Source organism: Rhipicephalus sanguineus, chromosome 8 (assembly GCF_013339695.2).
Source record: "Rhipicephalus sanguineus isolate Rsan-2018 chromosome 8, BIME_Rsan_1.4, whole genome shotgun sequence".
NCBI classification, from domain to species: domain Eukaryota; kingdom Metazoa; phylum Arthropoda; class Arachnida; order Ixodida; family Ixodidae; genus Rhipicephalus; species Rhipicephalus sanguineus.
In genome coordinates, this window is record NC_051183.1 from 115,432,237 (window position 1) to 115,454,063 (window position 21,827).

Genomic DNA, 21,827 nt, shown 5'->3' on the forward strand with positions numbered 1-21,827 from the left:
ATCCGTTGTTACGTTGCCCGAAGACAGTAGTAAATGTGATTTGCAGGTAAGCAATATTCTCTCTTCAGTACGTTATTTGCTTGTGTATATGTACTTATGTCGCGTGTTTACCTGAATTCATGCTCATGCTCACGCTACTGTACGAGATGGGTCGTGTCATACTTTTATGTTTTAAATAAATCGTGTCATACTTTTATGTAATGCATTGTTATTGGCAGTATTTGCTCTGCGTTTTACATTACAAGATGAGTGTTTGGGCGTATATTATCAAACATCCGACTAAGATCATTCGTTATCATACACGTTTATGTGAGAAGAGACGAAGGACAGAAGTTTAACCCTTCTTGCTGTCGCCGTCTTGGTACCTTCAACACGCTCGATAAGGCTGCAATCACGGTGTGAAATACTGTAGGCGGCATAAACAAAGTGCCCCAGATCAGCTTTGCCCAGACGAGCTCTGCGTGCGCAGTAACTCGCTCCTGTCAATGGCAGTCTGGGCTGTTTGTCATGTCCTTGTCACCGGTACATGATATTTCGTGGCGTCTATACGCAACCTTTCGCCATGCTTCAAACTCTGCTGCTGTAGTTTCAGGTGGACGAGTGAGGGTTTAAGGCGGTAATGCGGGCTAGTTGGTTGTGATCACTGGTGTTCATTTCGGTAGCGCAAAGAAAATTAGACACACAAAAAAAAAAGCCCTCGCAGAGTGATGTAGCGCGTCGCGCCTGTGCAACGGCTTTTTGTGTGTTTCCTTGCAGTAAAGTCAGTTGATCTCTAGCGCCCGTCCTGTCTACGTGTCCTCTCTTGTCTTTATAAATTGTTTTGCGCTACCGAAATGAATAAAGCTTTAAGTACACGAAAGACAATGAAATGGCGTTAACAGTGCGTTTTAAGTGTAGTTTTAAGTGTCTTAAAGGAAATCACAGCATCCTTCCGTGTGTAGCTGAATGTAGCATACCCGAGGCACTGAGCCGACCGAAGTAAACATTTAATACACACACACACACAAAAGGACGTTTATGACGTGAAAAAATAAATTGCTAAATTCAGTGCTTTGGCTGAGCACGTTTCAGGGGACACGCAATCGACTGCGGGAAGGCACGTGCTCGCGCTAGAGAAAAATTACTGTCACGACGTCTTTATCTCGAGTCGCTCTTGATACCGACTACTCCGTGTGTGTGAGTGCGTACGTGTGTGTGTGTGTTTGTGAGTGCGCGTGCGTGTGTGCGCTCGCGCGTGCGTATGTGTGTGTGCTCGCGCGCGCGCGTGTGTTTGTGTGTGCTCGCTTGTGTGCGTTTGCGCTCGCGCGTGCGTGTGTGCTCGTGCGCGTGTGTTTGCTCGCGTGTGTGTGTGTGCTCGCGCGTGCGTGTGTGTGCGCGCGCGCGTGTGTGCTCGTGCGCGTGTGCGTGTGTACTCGCGTGTGTGTGTGCTTGCTCGCGCGTGTGTGCGTGTGTGTGTGTGTGTGCTCGCGTGTGTGTGTGTGCTCGCGCGTGCGCGTGTGTGCTCGCGTGTGTGCGCGTGCGTGTGTGTATGTGTGTGCGCGCGTGTGTGTGTGCGCGCGCGTGTGTGTGTGTATGTGTGTGTGTGCTTTTTGCTTTAGTCGGCTCAGTGCCTCGGGTTTTCAACGTCACCACGTATCAACCCAACCAGACGGGCTTCCGTCAGACTTCAAACTTCTGCGTCTTGACCTAACTTGAAACCTTAGCACAAATATATGCTGAAGTCGTCTTCATTCCATAGTTGCACTCATACAGATCACAATGTACGACATTCAAAATTCAGATAATTCATGCTCATACGCTGCTGTAAGAGTTGGGTCGAGTCAGAAAAATAAATTGTCATGCTTTTACGCATTGTTGCCGGCAGTATTTGCTCTGCGTCGCTCGATTACGTCTAACTGCTTCGCTATCAAAACGGGGCAGCTGAGAATATGTTACGCGATAAGCGATACGCTGTGGCTTAACGATTTTTCAGATAGCACGAATGCCAGCAATCGTGCGACGTAGGAGTTCAAAGGGGGACATGGTCAGTGTGGTTGGTATGTCTTTCGATGTCCTTAGTTCCTTGGCGATAAAAATTTGTTCTCTGGCACTGAGATAACTTTTTTTTGTGTGTTCTCGTTCTGTTCTAGGGTGCAAGCTCCGTGTCATTGTGGTTAGAAAAAATGAATCAGTATACATGTGATTTAACTGTCAAAGCCGGAATGTTTAAAGGTACGTAGACAACACAAATGATTTTTTCCCGCCATATTAAATGTGTTGCGTTGGAAATGTTTACAGCATACATCCCGCCCAAGGCATGCTGGGATGATCTCCTATCAGGCAGCTTGGAAACTTCCAGACGCCGATATGCCTTACGTTCGGTGCAGCCGAGGTTATGAACTGTCAAGTGGAATATGCCCCTTGAGGAAAACGAGCATATTCAAGCTCCATGTGAAATGCCAAGTATGGTCACTGAAAAATGTAAATTGCAATGTTTCTGTTTCTAATCACCTGCTGTCGTGTTTCTGCTACTAAGCTGTTACTTACATTATTGTATTGCTGACTCTTGTGCTAAACAGAAGTTAATTGCATTTGGGATTAACGTGCGTTTTCAAATAAGATTTTTGTTTTCCGATAAACATATTGCACAGGATAGTAGATTTGAGGAACGCTTATGTATTGGTTAAGTAACACCCTTTTTTGGGGGGGGGGGGGGTTGGAGTATGTGTCTCACATTACGTGCTATCGGCAGTTGTGTGCAAAGTGGCAGTAACCGTTGGAATAGTGCAAAATAACGGTCCTCTCCTTTTAGGATCGACTGTCCAGCGAGGAGATTGCGGAATCAGCAACTGACATATTGACTGATGAAACATGATGGTGCGTGCAGCAAGAGAGGGTTTGACTGCAGATCCTGACCACCTGCTCCTGTAAATTTGTACCAACCACACGCGAAAACAAGAAGAAACGCTTTGAATACCTGCGGTCTTCTATCAGCTAGACAAGTCCCTGAAGCTATAAATCAATAAACTTTGATGTATTCTGCTTTGGAGCTGTAAAGCAATGAAATATGAATTCTTTTCGAATGGTGTATGTTTTTTTTTCTTCAGAAAATTTCTCGTGAGCACGCACAACCCGAGCAACAAAAGTAAAGGACTGACAATCACCCTCTTTTTGGCTGCCCTCTGGGTTTCAGCTGTCCTGCAGTACCAGCATTTATGGTATGCTGCACACACTAGTGTACTTTAGAAGCACGACGCTGATCACGTATTATTTGCAGGGGGCTCCACTCAGTATAACAGCTCTACCCGTGGCCCACCCACCCAGATGTCGCCTAACAAAGGGTATGTGCCTCTTTTCTCTTTCGATCTTCTTTCTGCGACACATTTCGGACCACTCGCTACACGCATGATCGGCCCAGCCAAGTGTCGTCTAGCAAGAGAAGCGTGGCTCTTCCTTTAGGGCTTCTTTCTGTGCACGCCTAATCTTTTGTACTTCTTTCTGCGGCTTTATTATGCAGCGTACAAATATGTACACAGAGTAATGAGAACTTTCACGGCGGTGTCATATGGCCTGCCCTGTCCTGAATACACACGCTGGAGCCTTGGAATAATTCTGGTACATGTCTGCATAGATCATGACAGTTGCGGTGTCCGTGGCAAGAGATGTACGCTTCCCTAATCGCAAGAAAAAACACAAAACAATTTCCTTTGGAGTTGGCTTAGAGCTTGCATGCATCATAACGTCACACCTTCGCCCACAAGCATCGCGTCGTTCAAATGCGGTCTGCCACTAAAACGATAATTAAGAAGAGCAGGTGATTGACAGATATTCTTAATCATGAGTTGTGCCATGTGTATCAGACAAGTATCCTCTCTTGATCCAATTACGTAGATGCTTAAGCATTACAATTTGCATCTCTCGAGAAAACCGCGTTCCGGCTCTTGATATGCGCTCTTGGTATTATTGTATGTTTTGCGTATGCATACATTTGCATTTACTGCGTGTTTTCGTGATAATATCATTCAGCATTCGTATATAATATGCACAAACGTACCAGCCAGCTACTTATTACGCGATGATTTCAGACATTTCTTTGGGTTTTGCGAGAAGTACGTAAAACTGACTTAACGTGGCGTATGGCGAGTGGTCTGTATATCAATTTTGAATATACTCTACGCCGTGAGGAGCAGTGTTAATTCTCCGCGCACTTCTTTACCGCCTTCAGCAGCTTCCCTGCTTTGTCAACTTCCCATTTTGTCAGTATCCACGTTTCCAATGCTGATCCCATATTTGAAGGTGAACAAAATGGCAAATAGCCCTATGACAAATAGACGGCTGGTATTTATTATCGGATAAGACACAGTTTGATAAGCACGAATCACACAGTCAATGAAAGTGCACGAGCAGCAGAAAAATAATTGAAGTGTTATAATCACGCCAGCCTATGCTTAAACTGCATAGAAGTTGGACCAAGAGCGGATGGCCTGACACGTATACCATGATACTGTTATAAAATCTCTGGTCTTCACTGATATTGACGGGTCGACCACATTTTAATAATAATCGCGGTTCATCATAGCTGCAGTGCATGCTAACTCCAAGTCGCCTCGAATATGCGAATGTTTTGTTAGCTGCCTCTTCTAATGAGCGAAGGCGACGCGTTTGGCCTCGGTCACCGCAATTGTCACGTTCTATAAGCAGTCATGCACTTGATTTATTACAATGCGCCATCGCGTGTGTTCCGAGAAGCACCTTCCATGTGACACCTTCCGCAAAGGTTCGCATTTCTTAGCGTACGTATATGGACGGTGTACTAAAACCGCACAAGGAAGTGCGGAAAAAACACGAAACATGCGCAGCACGAAGTGCGAAAGAGTGGAAGGCTGTGCTTCCGTTGCTGTGGCGCAACTGGCTGATCCATGTGAAGAGCGTAACCTCCTGGAATGCGTCGAAGAAAGAAGAGCGAAGGAAAGAAGAGGCGCAGAGCGGTGGCCGTATAAAATCTCCTGCAAGCCGTTTTGTGTAAACAGTATACCGTGTACTGTACAACGTAACCTCTATTTTTACGTGATGTGGCCGTATAAAATCTCCTGCAAGCCGTTTTGTGTAAACAGTATACCGTGTACTGTACAACGTAACCTCTATTTTTACGTGATGTGGCCGTATAAAATCTCCTGCAAGCCGTTTTGTGTAAACAGTATACCGTGTACTGTACAACCTAACCTCTATTTTTACGTGAGAATGCTGGATACTGTGAACGGGTACTAAAGGTTACTAGATAACTTCTATTTTATAAGTACACAAATTTGTGAAAATGTGCACCTTTAGTAAACGTTACCGTGCTTAGAGTGTACTTGCGCGTCTGAGATCGCTGCGGTAGGTGCGTCGCCTCCACGATTAGCTTCGGCAACGCGCCATTGAGAGCAACGGCGCGTTGCCGTATCCGACCCCGGGGGCCACGGTAAGTGAAGCAAAATGGAACAGCAGTGCTGTAAGTTCACGCGTCGGCCGCGTGTGCCGGCACGCGAGCGGAGCTGCGAAACTGTATTGGTTCTTAGAACGTTGCACAGGGGAGGGGGGGCGGCCGACCTAAGAAGGGGGGGGGGTGCAATGTCAGGCCCACACATTGACATAACAGGGGGGGGGCGCTGCGACTCAAGGGGGAGCTCAATGTCAGCGCCATACATTGACGTAATGGAAAGGGGGGTGCTGCGACGAACCTTCGCCCCCCCCCCCCCCCCTGAAGAGGAACCCTGCGCGCGCCTATGTCTGCTAGCGAGTTTCTTTATGGAAAAAGCACACTACTCGCGCAACACAACCGTTCACCGGCCACCCCGTATATATAGGCACTGGATCTTGGCCTGCAATGTAGTGCCGGTGGGAGATTTCTCTTGTGCGTAGTTGAACAATAAATTTCCGTAGCGTGCACGTTAGCAAAAAGCGGGCTGTGGGTCTCTGTATCTAATCTTTCTTCTCTCACTCATTGCCCATTGGCACTGATTTTACTGTTGGAAACACCGCCGCACACTGCATGCTTCGCACATACACAGGTTTAACGTTAATGGAGCTGAAACACCCTTCCCTACATGCTTCGCCCTTCCCCAGTTTTTTTATGCTTTCTTTCTTTCCCGGCAGCAATGAAGACTAGTGCTATTTTTTTTTTAATTTTAATAAATGATGTGTTGTCAAATGTTTTGCCAACAATGAGATTATTCGCGGACGACTGTATTGAGTACCGCGAAATAACCTGTTCAGATGATGCTAAACATTTGCAGAATGATTTGGTTGAAATCTATGCGTGGTGGAGGAAATGGAACATGCAAGTAAACACGGTAAAACGGTTCACATGCATTTCACAACAACAAAAAAGAGACAGAGCACGACATATTACTTTAATAAATCTCCTTTGGGTAGCGCTCGAGAATTCAATTATTTTGAAATTTAGCTAACACGGTTCATGTCAATCACGTTGACCACATCACGGGGAAAGCATGCAAATTGTTCTTTTTTTGCGACGGAACATCAAGCTCTTTCTTGAAGAAGCTCGTGATCTGTTCTACAAAACATATGCAAGGCCTATCTTGGTATATGGCTTACGGTTTGGGACCCTCCAACAAACATTGATCAAGAAAAACTTGAAAAAGTGCACAGTCTTGGAGCCCGATAGGTTTTAAATAACTACAGCAGACGGCTTAGCATGACCGCTGCAAAAGGTACATTTGGATGGGAGCTGCTTCACGAAAGGAGAAAAAAAAAGCAACTTAAGTTTATGCACAACATATGTAATTCCAGAAGTGGCATATACTGCGATAGCTACATTCTTCAACCTCAGTATATATCCAGCCGTTTGGTGCATGCGCACAAGGTGCGCGAATATAAGTGTCGAACTGAACTACTCAAAACTTCAATTTTTCCACAAACTATCCCTGACTGGAATCGTGTACCACCAGCTGCTGTGTATATTGCGGATAATGCCAGTTTCGTTGCGGCGCATTGAATGTACGTGCTTGCATGTTGCACTGAAAAATAACACTGCCCTTAATGTGCCATGCTCCGACATTTCTTGCATCCTGCTTTTATGTTTGTTATTATATGTATGCAACACCCCCCCCCCCTACTGTAATACCACCATGCGCTTTGGGTAATATGAATAAATAGGTAAATAAATAAATAAATTAATAAATGAAAACTGGGACTTGTGCTGTTGCTTCCGCAGCGAGAAAATGGCGCTTGACTAACCTTACGTTCATTCAATATACGGGAATAGAATAAATTGTAATGGCGGCGCATATGCAAACAAATAAGAGTACACAGATATCTTTATCCAGACAACGGCGTCTTACGTCTGCAGAAATAAGTGCATTTATCAACATTTCTGCAAAAGAATATTGGTACAGGTGCAATTCCCATTTTAGAGGAGGCAAGTGGGCATAGGCGTACCGGGGGGGCAAGGGGGGCACTAGCCCCCCCCCCCCCCCCCCTGAGAAAAGTTAGGGGGGCCGAGCCCCCCCCCCACTTTCGGCAGTGGTCATTGTCGGCTGCAGACTGCGAAACTAAGTCAGGCAAAGCTTTATGAAGGCAGCAATAACGTAATCATGTAATAAATTTTGCCCTCCGATTCAGCTGTGACGACTGTCCTCCGTGTGTCATGACCACGCAGTGTAGGCTCTCTGCGGTGCCGGCTGCCTATTCCACGCTTTCCCGCCTTGAGCTCGAGCATTGCAGAGGAGGCTATCGCTCAGCTGGAGCTCTATAACATTACAGCAATCTGTGATAATTTTATTTCGTTCTGCATGGCCTGAAATTTAAGTAATCGGTGACGCAAATATAGGCGGTAACCAGTAAACGTTTTATAGCCTGATCAAATGCTTTTCCTTTCTTTAAATGCAGTTCCTTTCTTTGAAAACACATAGCATCGCCACTGCTTGATATCCAAGCTGCTGTGAGTTGAGTGCGCAGAAGTGTCCAATATTTTAGTTGTGCCTATCCAGGACAGCTAAAATGGATTCCCACTTTAGTCTCTGATTAGCCTGCTTCACTTGGCTTATCATACGGCAGCCTGCAGCGACCGTGGCGGCTTGTAACAAGGCAGTGGACTCGAGCACATTGAGAAGCCCAGCTTTCAAGTTTGCCCCGTTACTTGATCTACCTCGCCAGGGAGATGATCAGCGTCCACGGTTTTCTGGGCTATGAAGGCTGCTCACCTGCAAGGGATTGTGTCCTAATAATATTTATTTCTCTCTCTACCTCTCTGTCAGCAAAGATGAGTTCACAGAGAGATGTATGCGCGCAAAAACTCAACATCGTTATACTATTCTGAAAGTATCTATTATACACATATGGAACCTCTTGCCCGCTGTGATACTGCATTGATGCTGCCGCATTATTGCTGCATTCAAGTAGCCGCTGCTGTGAGATTGGCGGGCAGCCTTCTTGAATTACGTTCAGAAGGAGACACTGTCTGGCTATTCCGAAAAAAAATATTGTTCAGCACAGTAACGCATTCCTTATTGTACAGACTTCATTTTGACGCCGCGAGTTTTCGCACACTTGTAACATCGCCTAACAAGGAGGCGATCTTATGGCACACCGAAAGTTTTTGACAAATAGCAAAGAACCAATGACCAATAATACGCCGTATTGAAAATAGTTTATTATTAATTTTTCTTTACGCAGTAATGCGTAAGTGATAATTACGCGGTGGATCACTTGCGCGTCATTTGTTGGGTCGTGTTACGAAGAGGTGCTGCGAACGTGACCCAGAAAAGTTCGACCAATAATTAACAGCTAACTACCTATACGGAAGGAGACAATGAGGGGTTGTTTAGCGTAATAATCGCCCACATTTTTTACAGCGAAAGCTGTTATGAGATCACAACAAGGGCCGTTTTTGGCGCCGTAGTTGTCCGCCGCCGCCGCGCCGCCGTCGCCGGTGTCCGTAACCACTCTCGCGCGAAATAAAAAAAAACGAAATAAGAAACAATATTCAGGATGGAACGAGGTTCGAACCTGGGCCCTCCGCCTGGGAGCCCTATGTTCTACCTCAGAGCCATGCCGGTGCTTGAAACTGCTTTGCAAAAAGACCCTATACAGGCTTTATATCGGGAAGGAACGACAATAACATATGTAGTATAGTGTGGTAGAAGAGTAAAATAACACCCAGGCATCACACAACGCGCATTCTGTAACCAGGCGTCACGCAATGCAAATTGGGCAACGAGTTGGTTGTTGAATGCTTCTAACCTATTACGGAGGGCTTTGTCATAATTCTTCATCGTCATAAGCCACAGCATCAACACAGTGCACATAACGTCTTACAGGTGTTTAGCGGGTGCCACGCTTCTCCGCAGAATGACGAAAAATTGCATAGTGACTGCTTCCCTACTTCACAAAAATTATGATGCTTTATAGCTTAGTGGGTTCTTCGCAAGTCCACTTTTATTGGTTGCCAAGGAAGCAAATAAGGCTCCCATGACCCATTTACTCAGGGTCTCAATAAAGTCAATTTCCTATCCCTCTTTATCACGTGAACTTATGTTATAAAGCGTGGTGGGAGAGTTAAATAACGACCATGCGTCACATAATGCGAAATACGTAACTAGTGGTTCCTTTGCAGCTTGCAACCTATTACAAAGGGCTCAGCCATAGTTCTTCATCCTCATCAACCGGCGCATCAACAAAGTGCACATACTGATTTACACATGGTACCGAATGGCGAATGACGAATACAGAATGAAAAATAATGTCGTGGTGGGTGCTTCCCAACTTCACAAAAATTATTTGTCGCGTAGTGTGTACGTTGTTAGTGTACTTGAATTAGTAGCCATGAGAGCGTTTATAAAGGGCTCTAGAAATGCCGCTCTTCCAGCTTTCGCTGTGATGCGCTTTCCGCGCAGGCCTGGCGTTTTTTAAAAGAAAGTTTGAGCTTACACAATTTGCGTGGGCTATTTACTTGAACGAGCCGGAGGGGAGGAGTAAAGGGGCCACTTCACCGCTTTCCCGTCCACTTCCCACCCAACCTGGGAAAAGTAGGAGGACAAGGAACGACACCTAGTATAAAAATTCGTAGTCATTTATAATCTCTTAACTATACACAACCAGCTCAATGTGGTGTGCTTAAGTATTAATCGACTGAACTTGGTATTCTTCTTAAGAAATACTCTATATTACAGGGCTCTAAGAGTAAAAAAATTGGCACTCGGTTTATCCTGAAGACTTCAGCGAAGTGCCTTGCATTGTCAGGCACATGTTTTGTTTAATAAGAGAATTTAAGGTACTAGAGTCAGTAGCAGGTTCTTCATACTCATCGTATTTACAATGTGAGACTGAGACTGTGAAGTTTGCAGATGGAATGCTCAGATGAAGAGCAGGTTAAATGTCGCTGTACTTTTTCAAGGGACCTACTACTGATTTGCCTCAACCCATTTTTTTTACGGTGCAACGGAAAGCTCACCCTTCGCAGTGTTTGTAGCTGCAGTAGTTAATCCCAAAAGCACGTAGTTAGTTTACAAGCAGTATTTTTCGATCTGAAAGGCTCTAAACACGGACGTACCTTTCCTCCAGCAACGCTGAGAATTGATAGCGATGCCGCCAGCCCTTCTCGCGATTTGTGAAAGCTATCTTTGATCTGCTTTCGAAGGAGTTCCTGTAACTATGCTTAACCACCTTCATTTATAGCTGTTCAACGGTTTTTGAAAGTATCAAGCTGTTACAATGAGATAATGTGCCATTATACACCTGCCCTGTATCTGTACTGCGTTGTGTGCGCATGGGTCCAAGGTTCCCTGCGCCTGTGTCATGGGTGGCTTGTCCTGGCGTCGTTACTCTCTCGATACACGAGCCAAGCCAAGTAATCTAAAACATAACTGTGCATATGCACAGCCCCACCGAGTAGCAGCGCGCGTCAGTTCTGAGGCCAAGTGTAGGTAGCAAAACTATGTCGCTCCAAAATCTTAGTAACCTGGAAACTGCGTGCGCGGTTGCATGAGTGCGCTGAAAAGTTGCTCAAGACGCGCTAACGAGCATGGGATCACTACGTCACGCGAAGGCCGCGCCACTTTAATGCATGCTACTAACGCACGCCTATATATACATTTTAAATGCGAAGCATTTCTTAGCGAACCTCTGGCACTTTGAGCGTTTCTATCTACGTATCTATCTATCTATCTATCTATCTAGCCGCCTACGTCTGGGTGCTCTCATGATCGCCTCCTTAACTTGGTGTAGACCAAACTTTGCATGGGAGGGTAAGAGGATTTGACGAATATGATTGCCGGGTCATGACATGAATAACGTTAAAATCCTGTCGCGTACGTCGTCAAACACTTTCCACTAGACACGTGTGGCACATACCCGTTTACCATGGGCCGCGGTGTACGGGTATGTGCCACAGGTGATTGACAGTTTATATGTACCCAGGAACGGTGAGAACAGACATTGGTTACTTAAATGCTAAAACGCTAAGGAAAACCAACATCGGCAGCGTTGACTCAACGAATGGAAATAATGAAAATTAGGATCCCAGCAGGAATCGAACCCAAGCATTCTGCGTGGCAATCAGGTATTCTACCACTGAGCCACGCCAGGTCTATAAGCTGGTTTGGAAAAACAGCCTACGCAGGCGTAATATCGGTGCAACGTGAATTGTGGTTGTGGTGCTGGCTATCTAATTTTACAAGAAAGCAATAAACACTACATGATACTCCTGCGATATCTACTACTCCTACGATAGAGGCGTCATATCAGATTAACGCCTGTAGTTCCAGTGTTGATTCCGCTTTTATAGCAGTCTAATAAAGATTACGTTTGTATTCCTATGATTCAGCAAGCTATATTGAAGCATTGCTCGACCCTGGAGGAATACATTAACGAAAGTTACATATGATATGCACATCACCGCACCGTAAAGTGCACTTCGTCCACAAGAACGGCGCAGTGTCCTCTTCATTTCTTACGAGGCTGGGTGATGGCCTCATGCTGACCGAGGATGATGCCAGATTGATTGACAGCCGCTTTGTAGACTAGGCTACGTAGGCCACATACGCCCAGGTAGTCTACGAATACGACAAACACCATTTAAATGTGAACATATTCGACAGAGATCTGTCTGGCTGGGTGAAAAATTTATACGAAAAATAATAAACTCTCCAGACGCTTTGCTAAAGTTAAACTTTAGAAGCTTTAAAACTGACCCGACGTTTTGGGACCGATTCGGTCCCTTCCTCAGGGGTGACTGCTCGGCCGGCTCCGAAGCTAGCGAGTGTCTTTGGTGGTGTCCCCCTCTCCATTGTCCTTCTTCCCGCCGTTCTTGTTGACGCGGTGTTTCTTCCACTGGTTCTGTAGACCGTGCACGTACACACTCGGCCAGGTTCCAGTTGAGCGGTTGACATTTCCCGGTGTTGTTTGGATATGCCAGGATTCCAAGAACTGCCTTTTTGTGTGGTTGCCTTCCGTGTCGATGACCCGGGCGTCGTCAAAATTGATGCGGTGGTCCATCTTTTCGCTGTGTTCAGCGAGGGCGTTTCGCGCAGCGTTGAAGCTACGCACGTCGTTTCGATGTTGCCGTATCCTTTCGGGGAAGTTTTTTGTTTCACCGATGTAGGTGGCGTCACAGCCCGTGCATGGAATCTCGTAGACCAACCCGGGGCATCCACTGATTTTGGTCTACGTAGCACTATCCAGGCCTACGAGCCTCGACGGCCTATACCTCACCAACGCGATGGGTGGCTTCAGGTTCCGACATGTCGCCGGCTCTGTCGACAGACAATTTGTCGACGAAATGACCGAGGCATCCACGAATTCCAACAGCTCTACCATACCACATACATCACTACACATGGAGCCCTCGTCACCACGATCACGACCGGATCCTATAACAAGTCATGACCAGCTGCTGGTGCTCACTTATCACAGTGATGATGCGTTTGTTCAAGAACTGTCAAGAACTTCTTGCACACATGTACACGGGTTCGTGAAACGTGCGTGCGTTATCGGGACACGTATAAGCACTACATATCAGCTTACCGCTTGTTGGTAATACCCACGTCGCATACCCAACCGTAAACAACTGGTTATATAACACATATGCGGCTCTTCAACATATATATATGTGTGTATAAAATTTATACAAATCTTTAGCGTCATTTTGTAACGTGCCGCTCAGTAAAAAAAGTTACGCCACAGTCCCCTACCCGCCGCACGCTTCGCATAACATCGACTCCCACGGTACGTGGGATCTGCCGAATTTTTTTATGGCGTAATACTTTTTAATATAAAGAAACGAACAATATTTCAATGCTAACAAAAAAATCGTCGACCGCGTACAGCAATCAACGGTCACGTGGCCGGGTTCATCGGATCGTTGATGCTTTCGCCGCCACGGGCACCACAGATCATTTATCGCGACTTTCAATTAAGAAATAAATAGATGAATTTATCTCTCGAAAAAAACAGGGTTGGTTTGAGTAAATGCGACAGACAATCTTTCCATCAGTGGAGTCATCTCATTTCATGTTCGGGGCAGTTGTCGGTCCCTTTAAACTTCACGGCAATATTTCCAAAATGTTATTACACATTGCCTTGTTGTCGCGGTATAGGACGGCCCGGCCTGCACAATCTGCCTGTGCAGATTCTTCCTTGATTGAAAACAAACAGTTTTGAAAAAGCAAATCATCTAATAACCTCTATGAATATAAAAAATCACGTCAAATTCAGAGAAAATGCAGTGACTCTCTCTCTCAATATATATATATATATATATATATATATATATATATATATATATATATATATATATATATATATATATATATATATATATATATATATATATATATATATATATATATATTGTAGCGAAGCGTTGGAAGTCTATGTAATGGGTCGCCCTCTCGGGCGCTCTCTAGTGGGTCGTCCCCTTCGGCTCTTCTCTGACAGCACGCTCCTCGCGCTCAGAGTCCGCGCTCTGTCTTGACTGCCGCCGTTGTGCTTCGTCGTGAATTTCCTTTTGGTAGACGAGTATGTACAGCACGTAAAAAGACGGCACGAGCACAACGACAATGACAACAATCACAATTATCCCGCACCATCCTATGCCACAGTCTGCACCGCTCGATGAATCGGGCTGCTTCGAGCGCGAGACATGGCGATCGACAGAGTCGTCTTCCACTTCGTCGATTTGGATGCCATCGTCTCCCGAACCCCGTTGCTGCAGGGCTGCCTGCACTTTATGGTCGAGGCTCTTCCAATAGCGGATAGCCTTGTCCGGTGGCGATTCTGCACCGTCGCTGGTCACAGAGATGGTGTCATCAGCAGGCACGTTTGTGTCAACAAGCTGTCCGGTCGCGACGTGGATGCGATCAGGAACTTTGATCACAGTGAGGGCAAAGAAGTCCTGGTCACTTAGCAGGTTGTTCAAGTGTCGCAAGGCACCAACCGTGCAACCGTAGCGGAGTGCGAGGCCCTGCAACGTCTCGCCCTCAACGATGCGATGCTCGAACACCGCCGGAGACGGCGGCTTTCGAGTCCCAAATTTGTTTCTGTCACCGTTATCCCTGGAACCATTCTGGCCTTCACGAAGTCTGAGTTCAGTCGCGTCATCCCAAGAGCCGACTTCATCGGAAGCTACGTCGTGTCCAAGCGTCGTGTAGCGAAGCGTTGGAAGTCTATGTAATGGGTCGCCCTCTCGGGCGCTCTCTAGTGGGTCGTCCCCTTCGGCTCTTCTCTGACAGCACGCTCCTCGCGCTCAGAGTCCGCGCTCTGTCTTGACTGGCGCCGTTGTGCTTCGTCGACTAGTGCCGTCAATAAACGCCTTTATAATATATATATATATATACGTCGGACAGAGTGAGAGACGTCAGCCCCCGCACTTGCGAATGAGTTGGTACGCCACTGCAAGTGGAGGGCTTAAAGTTGGTGTGATGCTGGCGGAATGCTTTCCACATTTATAAGAAAACTCTGTTTCTCGCTCATATATTGGCTCCCACTGAGTCAGGAACTTTGCTCACAAGACCAATTTAATGCAAAACATTTATACCATCTCCCGCTAAAGGGAACCTTGTGTGGATGCGAAGCAGCGGGGAGATGGTTCGCTTGAACGGAAGATGGTGTAATTTTTCTAGGAGCTGGCTCGCCAGGTTCTTAAGCTGGGGCGAAGACCCATGCAGTAAGCTGCATCCATCCATTCAAAGCGCCGTAGAACGCGAAGAGGAAAGCTACGCGCGTCGTGTGTTCCCTCTAGCTTGGCCGTTAATTCTCACAGGTGCGCGAGAGGGGGGAGCGTAGGACAGGGGGAGGGGACGCGCATGCGCTGGCGCTCATCGTGGCGTTGCACAGGAAAGAATGAAGCGCGCGAGAAGGGGGGGAATTGCAGGAGGGCGCTCATCACAGCGTTGCACAGGAGAGAATAAGGCGCGCGAGAGGGGGGAGCATAGGAGAGTAGAGGAGAGAGAGTAGGCGCATGCGCAGTGGAGCGCGGGCGGCACTGCCGGACACAGCCCCGAGCAATAGCTGCTTCGCTTCTAATGAAAAGTGTGAGCACATGAGAACACAGAAGACGGCATGTTCCACTGAGTAAGACGATGCATAATTACTTCGCCTCGCAAGAGACTTCCACCGGTGCGTGAAAAACGCATGAACAACGGGTGTCGCTGGAGCCGACGTTTTGACAAGCGCTTGTCGAAACGTCGGCTGCATCGACACCCCGTGTTCACATATTTTCTCCTCTTCAAGCATCCACCTTCCCCTGGACTTCTGCCGTCCTTTTACTATTTCCACCAATGCGTGTCGTGTTCTCTGCGCATGCCACTTTTTTCTATGTGTTTAGCGTTACTACCACACGACCACACATTATGAAAAGGTGGAATATTTTAGTTAGTCTTGCACCTACCTTAATGTATGGCCAGTGAAGCTGAAATCGCAGTATCGCCAGGGCTAGATCCCAAAATCCCACTGCAGGCCATGCTTGTGGATCTATGTGCATATACGAATATCCACTCTGCAGGACCAGGAATTCAACGAAGCACTGCCGGCCCGCGGCTCTAGCCCACAGCTCAGCCTCGGGAGCCTCACTGATGGTCAACACATCCTGGATAAGTTTATCTGTGATATCGCTGCATTGCATGCACACAGTCAGACAGTTGGCTACATTGGTGACAGCAACAAAAATAATTAATGTATCTCTCCTGCACTCTAGGCAAAGAAAAAAAAGAAAACGTGTTGCTCTTTTTCGCGAGCGCTGACATGCCACGTATATGATTCGCTTCGAAAAGAAACGGTAACTACCTTTTGGATACCACGAATCTCTGACGATAGTAAAATAATATCCAAAGAGACCTCAGGTGTCTCTTTAATGAGAGTCTAACACTTTGTAAGTCAGGCTGGTGTTGCCCAAAGCAGGCTAGTGCTCGCTAAGTTTGCGTATGGATGGCTAAACCTTTAGAAAATTTCTTCATAACCCGTTACCATAATCCACCATTATGACGGATCTGTTTCATCATAGTGGTAGATTTTTAGTGGACATGCTGAAGACAAGGTGGGTATTGTTTTGTGGCTCATTGAATCCGCAATTCAACAGGCTTAAGCCAGCTCCAGCTCCCGCCCCCACCCCTTGGGCGGGCGAACGAAACACCAATGAGTCTGCGTGCAGTTGGCTACCTTGAACGGGGATCGAAAGAGAGCAACAGCTGCACACAGTAAGCTTGTTCTCTGGGCCGGAGGAGGCGCCTATGTGCATCCTTTGAAGTGGTTAACTGCTCTCCTCCAGTCCCCGGTCAGGGCAGTCAACCGCACGTAGACGCAAAGGTTTCTGACTGGCTAAAAGGGCAACACGTCTCCCCCATGCTTCCACTAGTACACTACGCCTCCACCATTATGACGGCCTACATTCCATCGGTATGATCGATTATGGTAACGGACGGTGGACAAATATTTAATAGGGAAGTATTATATGATGTGTTGCTGAAGGCTAGTGTTTGTCAACACATGCTAGTTTTGTCTAGTGACTGCTGAGGTACGCTAGCACTGGAAATTGCTGGCTCCCTGTCAGGTAGTGTAAGACAGCGCTTTCTATAACCGGGTACAACTGTAGAAGGCAGCGGCATTTCCTCCTCAAAGACGGATGAACACAAGCCTGCACCAATGGGTGCGCACTCGGGACTGACGTCATGAGCGGCACGGCCGGGGGCTCCGCCTTCATAGAACATCGGCGCGTGAATGAGCGGGACTATTTCTTTAGTCGCGGAGGCGATCGGCCGCCGTGCTTCGGTCGTCTGGGTGGGGCCTCTCCTGTCTTCTTAATTGTATCCGACTATAGTGTTGGCTAACCCTCAGTAACTGCTAGCTAGCGGTTAATAATGTTAACAATAATAATAATAGTATCAATATTAATAAATTTTAGGATACTACGCGTCAAAACCTGCATATGATTGGGAAGCACACCGTAGTGGAGGGTTCCGGATAATTTTGGCCACCAGGGGTTCTTTAACGAGAATGACATCACACAGTGCGCAAGCCCTCTAGCATTTCGCCTCCATCGAATGTGGCCGCCGCTGCCGAGATCGTAGATCATGTCGGTTGTTGATAGCTAAGTGTTGGGTAAATGAGGGCTGCGGGTTTGTGCTGGCTAGTGCATGCTAAAATATTTAGGCTTGCGCTGCTTATTAGTAGCTAACATTCGTCTAACCTTGGAAGTGTTGACTGACTATCCGTCACTGTTGACTAGGGCTGCCTAGTATTTGCATGCGCTGGACAGTATAATTTAACAAGTCAGCTTGGTTTGTTCATTGCTGAATTGTTTTGGCTACTGTCGTGCGGCGATGGTTAGTAGCTGTTGTGGCAGCATAACAACTATTAGGTACGCACAACTGTGTTTCTTTCACTCAAAATGAAGCGTTGAAAGACACCACACAAATGCGCCAGCAACGCTTCTCATGATATGCACGTCGGCTCGCGGGAGCGCGCATCTGGCGGCATTGCGTGTGACTATAGACTAGCTTTAGGCATCACGGTGTTGCCTATGGACATTGAATGCATTCGTCACGTACGCAAATACTCCTGTTACAAAAAGATGACGATTGGCCTCGCAACGATTGCTCTGAAGTCAAACAAGCAGGCAGAGACAGCTGAACACATAGTGTAGGGTTGCGCGAAAGAACACGGACGAAGGGAAGTGGACAGGACCTGTCCACTTCCCTTCCTGTCCACTTCCCTTCGTCCGTGTTCTTCCGCGCAACCCTACACTATGTGTTCACCTGTGCACCAACTAGCCCAAATGAGAGCTTTACAGAGACAGCAGCTTGCTGAATACTTCGCATAACCAAAATCCTCTAGCGTTGTGGTGCCTCCCAGGAAAGTTAAATTGGTCGAAGAACTTGCCAAATGACCCAGTGCATACGCTGACCCTGCAAGCTAAGTTTCAGGTACACCATGGAAATTTTTAATAACGTGGACCCCAGGATACAATAGTTTCTGATATCGGCGACAAGAGACGAGATGAGCAATATCACTTTCAGCGTGACACCGGCTTTTTGAGCACGTGGTCGCACATATAGGGCTAATAGTGTGCGTGCATCTCGCAGACAAGCAGTGTAGCAGACGGCGCGCGCGCACGAGTGTGCAATGTGCACTTGCACATAGAGCGGGAAATCTCGTTACTTTTCCTGTATATCAGGAGCTACCATGTCGAGAGGTTATCACTCATGCGATATTATAAAAAATTGCACAGGTGTTGGTAGCGATTGAACAGTTTTTTACCTTATTATACGTGTTCCAGAAAGCTTTCATTAAGAAACCATGGCCACTTACTCGGATCTGATGAGGCCTATATTAACAGCGTTTGCCATGTGACGTGTCACGTTCTTCAGGTCGAATGTGGTGCTGTAAGCCGTACATAGGCGACATTTTTGTTTTCTGCAAAGGTGAAAGAATTGGTAGATTCTCTGTCAGTAATGACGCTTCCCAAATAAAACATAACAAACGTTACCACTGTCCAGTAAACAATTGCTCACTGTAGAACAAGATATTTGGAATAAGATTATAAGGTCAAATGGATGCATAAAGGCAATGTTATTATGTGGGGTTGAACGTCTGAAAACCACGATATGATTATGAGAGACGCCGTAGTGCAGGGCTTCGGAAATTTCGACCATCTGGAGTTCTTTAACATGTACCTAAATCTAAATAAACGGGGCTCAAACATTTCCGCCTCCGTCGAAAATGCAGCCGCCGCAGCCGGGATTTGATCCTGCGACCTTCGGGTCAGCAGTCGAGCGCCATAACCACTAGACCGCCGTGGCGGGGCGAATGCATAAAGGTCTAAAAAGCGGCGTCCGCGCGTCCTGGTGCCCCTGCATGCTGCACACTGGCGGAAAGCATGCCGCGGCGGCGTCCCGTTGGTCGGCCCCTCCGCGTCCCAAGTAACCGCACGCTGTCCACATTGCCGGCGCGAGAGTCATGAGACAAGAGTGGAAATATCGAGGCACGCGGTCCTCCATTCGCTGCCGGCTCGCGATTTCTCCCCGCGACGGAGAGGGTTGGCGTGGGTGAGGAGAACAATGTCTGGTTGCTAAGACGACAGCCCGTGTGAGAAAGAAGAGGAGAAAAGGCATGGCGCTTATTGGTGGTTTGCTTGCGCGGCCTACGGCGGCGGCGGCGGCTAACATCAGAGTTAATATACTGACTCTATTGGCCGCGAGATCGAGCGGAGTCGCCGCCTAGCGGCTTCTGGCTGAACCGCGCCTAGTGTGGATTGCTCCGTGCGTCGTCTGCTAGACCCGTTGTGTTTGCATGTGCACGTACGTCATGCAGATCCTCAAAAGGCGGTTTGTTCTGTTGCGTTAGTGCAACTTTAACCGCTCGCACATATGCCTAACACGATGTAAAGAAGCATTTGGCCTTGATCGGCTGTATATGTACTGTAATAAGATCAGAGAGTGCACTTGTTGAGAGTGCTGTGCGTGGTCGTCGTACCCTCCGTTCACGAGAGTCATATCAGTGTAGGTGCCGCTCATTGGTTCAAGCGCACTGCAAAGTGCACTTGGCGTTGCCCTAAAGATGTGAGTACAGCCTTTTAGCGGTGCGGTGGTAAAAAAAAAACCGGCAGATCCCACGCAATTTGGGAATCGATGTAATGCGAAGCAGCCAGCAAAGAGCTGCATACATCGTCTTGTTGGTCATTGAGGCAAATGAAGTCATTCATGTCCTGACATCTAGTTCGCTATATATCGCAAGTTTGTCATGCATGCATGCATGTACAATCTTTTATTTCGCGTGCTAACGAAACGTATATTCTGGTATATATATACGATGCGTGACCTGCTTTTTATGTTCGTCACGCACTCCTGTCATGCCGTACCAATTTTGGTATATATCCAGGTAACAAAATGGCCGCAAGCGCACCATGAGCGTGGCGTCTAAATCATACACTACATGACATGCATGTCATGAGTCCCATGTTACCACGTCTTATTGATGTTCGTCAGACAGTCGCGTCGCGCAATACCAATTTTGGTGTATATCCAGCTTACGAAACGGCCTCCAGAGCTCCGTGAGCGTGGCATGTAAATCATGCTGTACGTGACGTGCGTGTCATGATGTTGATATTAACTCTTGTAATTTATGTTCGTCACATAGTCACGTCACGACATACCAAGCTAGCCAAACGGCCGCCAGCACACGATGAGCGTGGCATGATTTTCATATAAACTCCTGTTGTATACTTTCGTCACATAGTCACGTCGCGCAATACCACTTTTGGTGCATATCAAGCGAGTGAAACGGCCGCCAGCACACAATGAGCGTGGCACGTATGTCATGCTGTATATGACATGCGCGTCATGATTTCCATATAAACTCCTGTTGTTTACGCTCGTTACATAGTCACGTCGCGCAATACCAATTTTGGTGTATATCAAGCGAGTGAAACGGCCGCCAGCACACCATGAGCGCGGCACGTAAGTCATCCTGTACATGACATGTGTGTCATGACTTGAATGTTAACATTTGTTTTTTGTGCTCGTCACTTAGTCACGTCGTGCAATACCAATTTTGGTGTATATCACTCTAGTAAAACGGCCGCCAGCGCACCATGAGCGTGGCATGCAAGTCATGCTGTACATGACATGCGTGTCATGATTTTCATATAAACTCCTGTTGTATACTTTCGTCACATAGTCACGTCGCGCAATACCACTTTTGGTGCATATCAAGCGAGTGAAACGGCCGCCAGCACGCAATGAGCGTGGCACGTAAGTCATGCTGTACATGACATGCGTGTCATGATTTCCATATAAACTTCTGTTGTTTACGCTCGTTACATAGTCACGTCGCGCAATACCAATTTTGGTGTATATTAAGCGAGTGAAACGGCCGCCCGCACACAATGAGCGTGGCACGTAAGTCATCCTGTACATGACATGTGTGTCATGATTTTCATATGAACTCCTGTTATTTATGTTCGTCACATAGTCACGTCGCGCAATACCAATTTTGGTGTATACCAAGCTAGTGAAACGGCCGCCAGCGCACCATGAGCGTGGCACGTAAGTCATGCTGTACATGGCATGCATGTCATGATTTGCACGTTAGGACCCGTCACTTATTTTCGTCATGCACTCTTGTCACGACATACCGATTTTGGTATATATCAAGCTAACGAAACGGCCGCAGGAGCACCAAGACTGTGGCATGCAAATCATGTTGTTCATGACATAAGTGTCATGATTTTCATGTTATGACCTGCCATTTATGTTCGTCATACAGTGATGCTACATCCCACCAATTTTGGTGTGCATCCTGTTAACGAAACGTTCAGGAGAGCACAAAGTCGTAGGCGGCTAGATAGATAGATAGAT

General features: G+C 47.0%; 1 protein-coding gene across 1 annotated transcript; it reads right to left on the reverse strand.

Moving 5' to 3' along the window:
* Nucleotides 1–9,967: 9,967 nt before the first annotated feature.
* LOC119403458 (lysM and putative peptidoglycan-binding domain-containing protein 4-like) lies at nucleotides 9,968–14,605 on the reverse strand (the record flags this gene model as incomplete). The annotated part of the gene is made up of 2 exons (XM_037670391.1): nucleotides 9,968–9,998; nucleotides 13,956–14,605. Coding segments are annotated over 2 exons (681 nt in total), but the record flags the coding sequence as incomplete, so codon positions are not given.
* Between the last annotated feature and the right edge of the window lie 7,222 nt (nucleotides 14,606–21,827).